General features: G+C 33.8%; 1 protein-coding gene across 4 annotated transcripts; it reads left to right on the top strand.

Moving 5' to 3' along the window:
• The first annotated feature begins 3,136 nt into the window (after window positions 1–3,136).
• LOC136220849 (protein-ribulosamine 3-kinase, chloroplastic) lies at window positions 3,137–10,283 on the top strand. 4 transcript variants are annotated; one of them, XM_066008672.1, is made up of 9 exons: window positions 3,137–3,363; window positions 5,745–5,901; window positions 6,012–6,102; window positions 7,532–7,606; window positions 7,702–7,790; window positions 7,871–7,989; window positions 8,444–8,584; window positions 8,664–8,742; window positions 9,688–9,951. In XM_066008672.1, exons 1-9 carry the CDS (start codon window positions 3,264–3,266, stop codon window positions 9,737–9,739), a joined length of 903 nt encoding a protein of 300 aa, XP_065864744.1. In that variant the 5' UTR covers window positions 3,137–3,263; the 3' UTR covers window positions 9,740–9,951. The 4 variants fall into 4 exon arrangements, with proteins under 4 accessions (XP_065864744.1, XP_065864741.1, XP_065864742.1 ...); XM_066008669.1 differs by having other exon boundaries at window positions 3,138–3,363; window positions 8,664–8,740; window positions 9,933–10,283; XM_066008670.1 differs by having other exon boundaries at window positions 3,139–3,363; window positions 5,748–5,901; window positions 8,664–8,740; window positions 9,933–10,283.
• The last annotated feature ends 1,412 nt before the right edge of the window (window positions 10,284–11,695 follow it).

The following is an 11,695-nucleotide window of genomic DNA, read 5'->3' as shown; positions in this document are numbered from 1 at the left end:
GAAAATGCAATTATAAGGCTAAAACTAAATCTAAAACATAGACGGGAAGGAGGAAGGAGGAGTAGATCCGGTTAGAAGGGAATCAAGGGAAAGTAAAAAAAAATGGAGGCAAGAAAAAGAAAGGTGAACCTTCGAAGAAAAAAAAAGATAAGAAGAGAGAAGTGAGAGTCAGGACCGACCTTTAATAAGTAATAAAGATGTCTTTAATAATAAAAAAAATTATACATCTTTTATTTATTTTTTTATCAATAGAGTTTTGGAAAGAAATAGACACTCCTATATAATTTTATCACTTTTTTTTGGTAGAAAATATAATTTTTTCACTATTTATATTAAAAAAATTAAATTTCATATATACATATTAAATGCTAATTTTTTTTGGGCTCCCTCCAGCCCTGGGCCCTAGGCGGACGCACCCCGAGCCTATGCCCATGACTGGCCCTAGTGAGAGCTTCTCACTTTAGAATAATCAAAATTTCATGAGTTGAAAGCTAAAGCACTGTGAATTATAAGACTGCAGTGGTGTTCGATGTTTACATGAACCTTGAATGGCTAAATAAATTTGATCATTCACTGTTAATTAAACTTATCTAACGTTGAATTAAGTTTAAAATATTATTCGACCCTAATTTATAAAAAAAATATTTATGTTTGTCTCTTGATCTATTATTTTATAGTATTGACTCTTTCATGTATATTAATTGATCAATCACATTTGGTTATGTTAAAATTATTCAGGTTTATACTGAATAAATGATCCGATCATAGATGGAATGAGCTAGACGAAAAAGAGAGAAAAGGAGATTAGAGTTTGTCCTAGCATCTCCTTATAAATACACAGTAATCTCTCTAACCCATATAGAAAGAAATACAGAAAAAACGGCAAAAGGTTGCCCCTCTCTCTAACCCTGCCGCCCACCTCTCTCTCACACAACTACAATCACTCTTAGTTTATGGATCAATCGTTTTCTCTCCAGATTAACCTCGGCGTAGAGTGTGATTGGTAATATGAGCCGCTGCAAATCACGTCAGAGATTATCTGCACTATAAGAGGTAATCCGATAACCCGTATAGAATATGAGATATTTATCATTCAGGTTCGTAATGTGTAGTAATCAATCACATTTGGTCCAATTTAGACAATAATTAACACGTAAATAAGAAGATCCGTTAAATTAAACATGAAATTATTGCTGAAAGAACTAATCTATCAAGTTGTATAAGGTGAAGAAAAAAGTAGCTTAAGATGTAAAATGAAAATTGAGGAAACTAAACAGTTTTGACAAAATATTGTAACTATTGTGTTGCGATTAGCTAAGGTTCTAAAAAACACTAGATGCTAATCAGGCGGACATGATTTTTGGAATTAGTTGGGAATTAATCGGCATTATTCGAATTTGTATTTTTGTATTTTCTTATTTGTTAATAAACAAAATTATTATATAACTACAATTAAACTATATATTATACTATTTAAAATAATGATATAAAATAATTTTTTTTTTGGTAAGACTGATATAAAATAATTTAATATAGAAAAATATGTATATTTGTAATATATATTCCAAAAAATGTGCAAATAATATTTCAATAACGATGTGATTGAAACAACTCAAATAAGTAAAAATATAATTTCAATGAGTAATACAATTCAGCAAAAACTATCAAATAATATTCTTAAAATTTCGAATCATATCATAGAAACAAATAGAAAACACAGTTAAATAAAACTATCTGAAAATAATAAAGACAATTCACCAAAAACTATGTGATAATATTTAAAAATGAATTATAATAAATCAAAAAGATAATAAACAATAAAAAATACTTGTTGTTCTGATAAGTATCTCAACATCGTCTAGGCATTGTTCAGACGCCGACTAGAAGATGCCTAAGCAACTTAGGCAGCCAAAATAGCTATAGGACCTAATCAAGATAAATTTTGATTTTGAGTGTCTAAACGGTCTAAACGGTCTGAGCGGCCATTGTTTCCAACATTGTGATTAGCAATCATCAAACACAAATATTTAACAAATCTATTTATATACGTGCTAATTTCTATCTAATTGGAGCAAAATAAATTTAACCTTCAGTATGTTAAAATTTCATTGCTTTAGGGTGTTGGTTGAAAAATTAAAATACCTAACGTGAAAAGATTAAATATATATTTTTTTATAAGTTGAACGTTAATTTTTTAAAAAGGCTTAATGTTTTCCGAGCCCCCTTAACTTATCCAAATTGGTCATTTTACCCCTGAACTCATCGAATGTCCTATTTACCCCCTTAACTCCATAAAAGTGGTATTTCTCGCCCTCTCAACTTGTCCATTTATCCACTCAACTCATAGAATGTTCTATTTACCCCCTTAACTCCATAAAAGTGGTATTTTTCACCCCCTTACAATCCGTTATCGAAGCCTAAATTAATAACTTTTTTAAACGTTAAACCTATATTTATGTTATTTTGCAAGTGGAACCTAAATTGATACTTCCCCAAAAATCATAAGCCTATTTTGGTACATTATCCCTACATATATTGTATTTAACTTGTTTATATTAATGTTCTTGTTATTTGTATTTTTTATTCGTTCTTTCTCTTTTCAACTTTTTTGACTACTATAAAAGGATAAGAAATACCATTTTTATGGAGTTAAGATGGTAAATATGATCATAAACGGTGAGAAATACCATTTTTATGGAGTTAATGGGGTAAATAGGATATTCGATGAGTTGAGAAGGGGTAAAATGACAAATTTGGACAAGTTAAGAGGGGTAAGAAATACCATTTTTATGGAGTTAAGGGGGTAAATAGGACATTCGATGAGTTGGAGGGATAAAATGATCCATTTGGACAAGTTAAGGGGGCTGGAAAAGCATTAAGCCTTTTAAAAATTATAATATATATATTTTTTATTTTTTTTATGTTTAGTTATACATTTTATAATTATCGTAGATTAAAATTCAAAAATTAAATTATTTGAATTTGAAAAATTAAAAATTGTTTTTAATAGAGAGGTCCTCGTAGAATATGCTCCCTTCATAAAGTTGGAAACGACGTCGCTTCGTTTTCTAGACGATCTCGTTTAGAGTTCGAAGTGTGCTACACTCATTCAGAATAAAGTTAGAAACTGGAGCCGTAAATCTAAAATCTATCACCAAACAAGCTGCAAAACTCTACTCCATCCAGTAGATTATTGTCCGTTGTCAAGTTTTGATGAAGCATAACCACCAAAACGGTGGCGATAAAAGGGAAGCAAGGAGATAATGGTGGTGGCGCACGTCGGAATTCTCTCTTCCAGTTCTAGCTTTCCTTCTCTGAATCTTCTTCCTCGACTCCGCTTCACTAGAAGTAAAACATTTTCCGGTGAGTAAAATATTAGAGATATAAATTATGTAGTCATTTATCTACTTGTATAAAATAGTTAAAATAGTTAGTTTCCTAGAATCTAGCCTAGACTCTAGATTCAGTCATTCCGTTAAACACAAATTGTAATCTGTATTTATACATCTGATACATCAATAACAATTACGGAACAATTCCAATTGTTAGGAAACTAACTATTTTATACAAGTAGACTACATAATTTATATCTTTAATATAAAACATTTGAATTAGAATTTGATCAGTGAATGAGGAGCTTACTTGATTTTATTTAGCTTTCTGCTTATATTCATTGTTATGCTGTTTGTCGAATTTTTCAATTTCATTGGCAAATATTCGGGTCTATCTATCTTCATCTTTGTTGTTGAGCTATTAAGAGATTATGCATAGTTCTTTTATGAGCATTGAATGTGAAAATTTGAAATGTGACTTTGTGATGTGAAATTTTCTTGCTGGATTGCGGATTAAACGTACATTGGTCACTGAATGGTTATGTTGCACGGAAGCCGAAAAGGAAATGGAAACAGTACGGGAAATGTCATTTTAAAGAAAATTCAGCTAGAAAACTGTAATGGAAACGGAAATGGAGACGAAATGCGGAAATGCTAGTGAAGAAGAGTTTACGTGCAACATACAAGGTTACTCAACTTCAATTTGTAAAAATATATCATTATCTTTGAATTTTGTCTTATTGATCACTCAGGCGACTTCAAAGAGCAAAAAGACGCCGGTGTCAGTCATGTATCGTTTCGGTTAGCGGTGAAAGTTGAGTGCTGCTGATGTGGTAAACACGTCTCTTTTTTAGTGTCTTTTTGCTCTTCAAGTTGACGGTGTCACTTTATTGACATAAAATTCAAAGTTGACTGATGCTCATGTGGCAGCCAAGCCACTTTTTCATTGTTGTTTTTTGCTCTTTAAGTCGCCAGTGCGATTTTATTGAGACAAAATTCTGAATGATTTTATTGTAACAAATTGAAGTTGTGCGGCCATTTTAAGATAACCATGAAAGTTCATTGACCAACGATGCATTTAAACCGGTGGATTGCTTTTGGAGTGTGTTTCACAAAGTCATTAAACTTTATTTTCTTTCAATAAAATCGCTGAAATTCAGAGTAAGTCACTCCGGGCCAATTTGTGTATAAAAACTCACTGGTATATTGAGTATATGTCAGGTAAACATCAAGTAGAATATGGACGTAATTTTTTAGATTTTTTTTCGTGGCTTAAGATGTGCAATGTGGCTACCACGTTTATTACACGTCAGCTATAAAAGTCATTTGTGTTTGGTGTGACCAGGGGCGGAACTAGAGGGGAGCAAAGGGGCCAACCGCCCCTGTTGCAGCTCTGTCCCCATGGTTCCGCCACTGTTAAAAGGGCATTTTGCCCCCCTTGTCGGGTGTTTCGTTAGCTCTCGAACTTGTTTAAAGTGATATATTGGTCATTGAATTTGTTTAAAGTGACATATTGACCCTCTAAACTTGCATATAGTAATATATTGTCCCTTAAACTTGGTTAAAGTGATATAGTTTTTAAGATGCTTTGTAAAAAAAAAAAAAATAGTAAGAATCTGGCCTCCCCCCTCCCCTTCTCGGAAATTTCTGAATGTGATGCTTAGTTAGTATATAGTTTACTGTCTTCTATGTCACGTCAATGTTCCAATGAGTTTTTATATACATATTAGCCAGAACGACTTTTTTGCAATAAAATGTGAAGTTCATTAATTTTATTGAAAAAAATGAAGTTGAATGACCTCTATGAAACAGACCGCAAAATGCAATGACCTTCACTACGTTGTACCCATTTTTATAGTTGTTCTTGCTAGAAAGACATCAAGGGTGATGTGTAACCGTCATGTCCAATACCATTTAGATATCATCCGTTTTTCCCCAAATCCAACTCATTGGGTCTCACAACTTTAAAACGTATCTACATGTATTAGTATCACACCTTATTAATATATCTCAGCTCAGCCACTCTTTTCATTTCCCGGTGTTGAATTCAATTTCATTCATACTTCTATCGCCAGTCCTTGGGACCGCTCAAGGATGGATTTGGGGGGAGCAGGGGGGCTTGAGTGCTTAGTGGTCGCCGGAAAATGCCAAAACTCTATAGAAACTGTGTACAGGCTTTAATATTTTATGTAAAAACACCCAAAAAATATCAATTTAGCACTCAGACCACCACAAAGCATCCCTGTAAGTGAATCCTATAGATATCCGTCACTGGGGCCGCTCTTCTCAAACCTTTCATTTCCACGCCTTTGACCCGGTTGTTACATGATGTCCATTTCTTCATCATTCTATTACCTCTTATTGAAGAATCAATTAAAAATGTACTGATTGTGCTCAATTTTTTGATGTTAGCAGTTGCTGCAATGAGTGATGATCCAATCCGTGAATGGATTTTAACGGAAGGAAAGGCAAAGAACATTACAAGGATTGGTTCTATTGGTGGTGGTTGTATTAATCTTGCAAATCGTTATGATACTGATGCTGGTTCTTTCTTTGTCAAAACAAATAGGTATGTTCTATAGTATCGCCCGAGATTCAGTTGATTCGTCGATCTTTTGCTGAGCTGATGCGCCTTGTTTTTTATTCTTGATTGTCTGATTGGATAAATCGGAACTTTAGGAGTATCGGACCCTACATGTTTGAAGGAGAGGCTCTTGGCTTAGGTGCTATGTATGATACCAAAACAATCCGTGTCCCTCGCCCGTTTAAGGTAAGAAAGCATCTGCTACCTTGTGAATTTCGCTGCTGCGTTTTGCTTGCAAACATCCTAGTTAAGCTTAGGTGCTATGCATTGATACTAAAACAATCCGCGTCCCTTGCCCGTTTAAGTAAGAAAACATAGGCTGCATTTCAGTTTTCGCTGCTGCATTTTGCTTGGAAACATCCTAGTTAAGCTTTAGTTAAGCTTAGGTGCTACGTACGTATGATACCAAAACAATCAGTGTCCCTCGTCCGTTTAAGTTAAGAAATGATCATCTGCATTTCGGTTTTCTCTGCTGCGTTTTGCTTGCAAACCTCCTAGTTAAGCTTAGGTGCTATGTATGATACTAAAACAATCTGTGTCCCACGCCCGTTTAAGGTAAGAAAACATCTGCTACCTTGTGATTTTCGTTGCTGCGTTTTGCTTGCAAACATCCTAGTTAAGCTTTAGCTGACCTTAGTGCTATCTATACCAAAACAATCTGTGTCCCTCGCCCGTTTAAGGTAAGAAAGCATCTGCTACCTTGTGATTTTCGCTGCTACGTTTTGCTTGCAAACATCCTAGTTAAGCTTAGGTGCTATGCATGATACTAAAACAATCCGCGTCCCTTGCCCGTTTCGCTGCTGCATTTTGCTTGGAAACATCCTAGTTAAGCTTTAGTTAAGCTTAGGTGCTACGTGTGATACCAAAACAATCAGTGTCCCTCGTCCGTTTAAGTTAAGAAATGATCATCTGCATTTCGGTTTTCTCTGCTGCGTTTTGCTTGCAAACCTCCTAGTTAAGCTTAGGTGCTATGTATGATATTAAAACAATCTGTGTCCCATGCCCGTTTCAGGTAAGAAAACATCTGCTACCTTGTGATTTTCGCTGCTTCGTTTTGCTTGCACACATCCTAGTTAAGCTTAGGTGCTATGTATGATACCAAAACAATGCATGTCCCTCGCCCGTTTAAGGTAAAAAATATCAGCTGCATTCCGGTTTTCGCTGCTGCATTTTGCTTGCAGACATCCTAGTTAAGCTTAGGTGCTATGCATGATATACTAAAACAATCCGTGTCCCTCACCCGTTTAATGTAAGAAAACATCTGCTACCTTGTGATTTTCGTTGCTGCGTTTTGCTTGCAAACATCCTAGTTAAGCTTAGTGCTATCTATACCAAAACAATCCTTGTCCCTCGCCCGTTTAAGGTAAGAAAACTTCAGCTGCATTTCGGTTTTCGCTGCTGCATTTTGCTTGCAAACATCCTAGTTAAGCTTAGGTGCTATGCATGATATACTAAAACAATCCGCGTCCCTCACCCGTTCAAGGTAAGAAAACATCTGCTACCTTGTGATTTTCGCTGCTGCGTTTTGCTTGCAAACATCCGAGTTAAGCTTTAGTTTCAGATGGGAAGATAAGATGAGATAATCTGTAAGTTTAACATGTTAAAAGTATTGTAGGTTGGACCCCTGCCAACCGGTGGATCGTTCATCATCATGGAATTTATAGAGTTTGGTGCGTCGAGAAGCAATCAAGTAAGCGCGGAACTTATGATAACTAAACTATCTTGTTGATGGCTCTTCGTCATTGACTCTACTGTTCAACGACTGTTTATGTATTTGCTCGTTAGTCTGTCCTAGGGAGGAAGCTTGCTGAAATGCATAAAGCTGGGAAATCTGAAAAAGGATTCGGGTTCGACGTTGATAATACAATTGGAAGGTGCAATCCTTGATTATTATTCTCACATTTGTTCACTTTCCGTAACTTGTACACTAACGAATTTGCATCCAAATTTGTAGCACTCCTCAGATGAATACATGGATGTCGGATTGGATCGAGTTTTACGGAGAGCGTAGATTGGGATACCAGCTGAAGTTGTTATTAGATCAGTATGGCGACTTAACCATTTACCAAAGAGGTTACTTTTCGCTCATCCATGGATAGTCGAATTTAGAGTAAATTACATACATGGTGTACAATCTTTGTCCTATTTCACACTTTGGTGTACAACCTCTTTTTGGTGATCTCCCACTAAAGTGTACAGCCAGTGACTGTGACCGGTCAACGTGCCACGTCAGCAATTTGACCTCCACAAAAGTCAAAATTACTGACGTGGTGTGTTGACCGGTCAACTTTTGACTTTTATGGATGTCAAATTGCTGACGTGGGACGTTGACCGGTCATAATTATCGGCTATATATTTTAGTCGGAGGTCACCAAAAGATTATACACTTTTGTGTGCAAAATTTATGGTTGTACACCAAAGTGTGAAATAGGACAAAAGCTATACACACATATGTAATTTTACACATTGAATTTATGTAATTGATGTTTGTGTTTCTAAGAGTAATCAGCTGTTATATGATTAGCAGGACAAAGACTGGTGAAGAACATGGCACCGCTCTTTGAGAACATGGTCATCGAACCGTGCTTGATTCACGGTGACTTGTGGAGTGGGAATGTCAGCTCGGACAAAACTGGCGAGCCCGTTATACTTGACCCAGCATGTTATTGTAAGTCGAAATGAATTCTCTACAGAAGCTACTCGGTCAATCGCTGATCGATCATTTTTCATATTTTCTTCGTCTACAGATGGGCATAACGAGGCAGAATTCGGGATGTCATGGTGTGCGGGTTTCGGAGGATCCTTCTATGATGCTTATTTTGAGGTATTGTATTGTTACAATTAGACCTGACAATTATCGTGTTTGAGTCGTGTTCATGTCGTGTCATTTTCGGATTCGTGTTAAAAAGAGTAAACTCAAACCCAACCCAAAAACTTTCGTGTCATAATCGTGTTAACTTGTTCGGGTTAGTGTCGATTTCGTGTCGTGTTTTTGGGTTACATGTAATTTTATTATGCATATATATTAATTAGGGTTAGTTACATATAGATTCGTGTGGTTTTGCCGATTTGAAGATGGGTTTTTTTTTTTTTTTTTTTTTTTTTTTTGCAAACACAACCACATGGTTTGCAAAATTTTGCATTTTGATTCACTTTGTCACGAAATGAAAATTTTCAAGAGTTAAATGATATTTTAAGCAACTTTAATTCTTCAACTTCTTAGGTTCGATGTCATTTAAGTGTTGTTTTTTATTAGAGAGATTTAATGTTTAGAGAGAGAAAAACTCCAAAAATAATGATTTTGAAAAATAAAAAATATGGTTCCATGCTATGATACTAAAAAACTTTAATTCTTGAAAATTTTCATTTTTAGGTCGTTATTGGCCGAATTTGGTAAAGTAAAAAAAATGCAAAATTTTGCAACCACAGCGTTGCGAAAAATAATATTACAGGTATCCATCTGCAAATCGGAGAAATCACAGAGCATCTATATATAATTAACCCTATTAATTATAACTTTTAAAAACACAAGAAGATATGATACTATTTTTAAATACGTTATGTCATTTTTAGATTAATACGTTAACACCAACCATCGAAAAGTCCGTTAATATCATGTTAGAGGGTCATGTATGTGTTTATAACAACGTAAGAGGTTCGAATCATATTTGCAAGTAATAATTACAATTTTATTATCTTTATTAATAAAATGACATATAAAAACACGAGAGAATATAACAATAATTTTAAATATTCGTGTCATTTTCGGGTTAGCGCATCAACCCTAGCCAACCTAAAAATTTGCGTGTCAACTCAAAAATGACAAATTACCTACAAAGCTATACTCAAATACTAAAATTGCGAGTCAATTTTGTATAACCGGATTGTGTGTACTTTTGGCACCTCTAATTACAATCCTATAGTTTCGAGCTGTTGTTGCTGCTGCTGCTGTTTTGATGTATCGTTTTCGAATTTGATCGTACTCGTTCTTGTGTTCTTATATAAACTACCACCAGGTGATGCCGAAACAACCCGGATTCGAGAAAAGGAGAGATCTTTACATGTTGTATCATTATCTGAATCATTATAATCTATTTGGTACTGGCTATAGATCATCAGCAATGTCAATTATAGATGACTATCTACGGATGTTACATGTTTAAGCTCCGCCTCCCCTCGGTCTCGGTCTCGGCCTCGGCCCGGGTTCGAAACCAGTGCGCATTGTGTATAGAATTTGTGTTGTTTAAACATATTTCAACACTATCTATGTTATTAGATTTAGAATTTATCGTTGTTGATAGCTATTTTGGAAGGAAAATCATACTTTTATTGGTATTTACTTGTGAAAAGGTAAAATTGACCGTAAATTATACTGATTTTTACTCCATTGAAATTTGATCTGTTTTATAAATATCACTGAATTTCATTTTTTTAATAAAATAATAGAGCTTTATATTTAATGTAAAGTAAGTTATTCCGGTCAGTTTAATATAAAAAATTATTGGAATATTGACATGTCATAAAAGATGGGTAAATAATTTAGAGTAATTAATTTATTAGTCTCTATATTTTGATAAAACATACAGTTTAATTTTTATATTTTTAAAAACACATAGTAAGGTTCCTAACCTTTTTCTTAGTGAACTGTTTAGTCATTCTGTCTGTTTGTTAGACTTTTTTCCGTTTATGACTTCGGAATGACTAAATTACCTTTTACTATTTACCTTCAAACTTCAGAAGAGGAAATCCAATTTAGAAGAAGAAGCTATTTGCATGGAGAACAAGAAAAAGAACAGACCCAATGCTTACGAATTTGAACGATTAAGAAGAAAATCAAGAAGAAGAACATTCAAAGTTGATTTTAGATGCATTAAAGTTTAAAGGAAAGGGAAAGAAGAACGCAAATCCAAATTGACTAACAAAATCTTCATGAGAGTCTAACGGCAGGGACTAAACAGTTCACCGAGAAAAATGTTAGGGACTAAACAGTTTATCGAGAAAAAGGTTAGGGACTTTATCATGTGTTTTTGAAAATACAGGGACTAAACAGTATATTTTATCAAAATATAAGGACTAATAAATTAATTACCCTTATTAATATTGTAACCATTTAATCCTAAATATAATATAAAAGTCATTTAATTTTATTTTTACGAATATTACGACTCATAAGTAAACTATATTAAAATAATTGTTGACAATGAAAAAAAATTCAAGAATAAAAGTTGATTAGAATCATATTTACTGTGAAATTATATTTTCCATTTTTTAAATTATCGTTTTCAAATAAAACTCTTTTTAAACGGTTACTTTCCATCTCCAATCCAAATAAAATTTAAATGATCTGAAAACGAAAAATTTGAAAAATTAAAATTGTTTCAAATATCATTTCTATTATTTTTAAAGTGAAGAGTTACCAGTTATTAAAGTGATCGAAATTGAATATCTTTTTTTTATATTAAAAAGTGTAAAATTGCGTGACTTTTATATTACGTTTTAAAGTTTAATGATTATAATGTTAGTTGAGAAAAAGTTAAGTGGATCCTGGATAGTAATATACCTATGATTAGAGTGATCATAATCGAGTGACTTGATGATGTTATTTTTGAAGTTAAGTTGTCACGATGTTAATAAAAGTAAAGTTAGATGACTATTAGTGTAATTTATCAAAAAGTAAATTGGTTATTGTTGATTATGTTTTTTTTACCGTTTGTTTCTCGGTTCGAGTCTCGTCATAGACCTTTTAAGTGGATCCTCTCCCAATTAAAGCTTTCTGCAT

The sequence above is a fragment of the Euphorbia lathyris genome, chromosome 2 (genome assembly GCF_963576675.1).
Source record: "Euphorbia lathyris chromosome 2, ddEupLath1.1, whole genome shotgun sequence".
NCBI classification, from domain to species: Eukaryota; Viridiplantae; Streptophyta; class Magnoliopsida; order Malpighiales; family Euphorbiaceae; genus Euphorbia; species Euphorbia lathyris.
This window is presented reverse-complemented; position numbering and strand designations above follow the sequence as displayed.

What these genes read in the sequence shown, in the direction of transcription:
- LOC136220849 (XM_066008669.1), top strand. Translation starts at nt 3,264, where the DNA reads ATGGTGGTGGCGCACGTCGGAATTCTCTCTTCCAGTTCTAGCTTTCCT. An exon ending in TTCTTTGTCAAAACAAATAG is followed by an intron (nt 5,902 to 6,011) that starts GTATGTTCTATA and finishes TCGGAACTTTAG; the next exon opens with GAGTATCGGACCCTACATGT. An exon ending in GTGCGTCGAGAAGCAATCAA is followed by an intron (nt 7,607 to 7,701) that starts GTAAGCGCGGAA and finishes TTTGCTCGTTAG; the next exon opens with TCTGTCCTAGGGAGGAAGCT.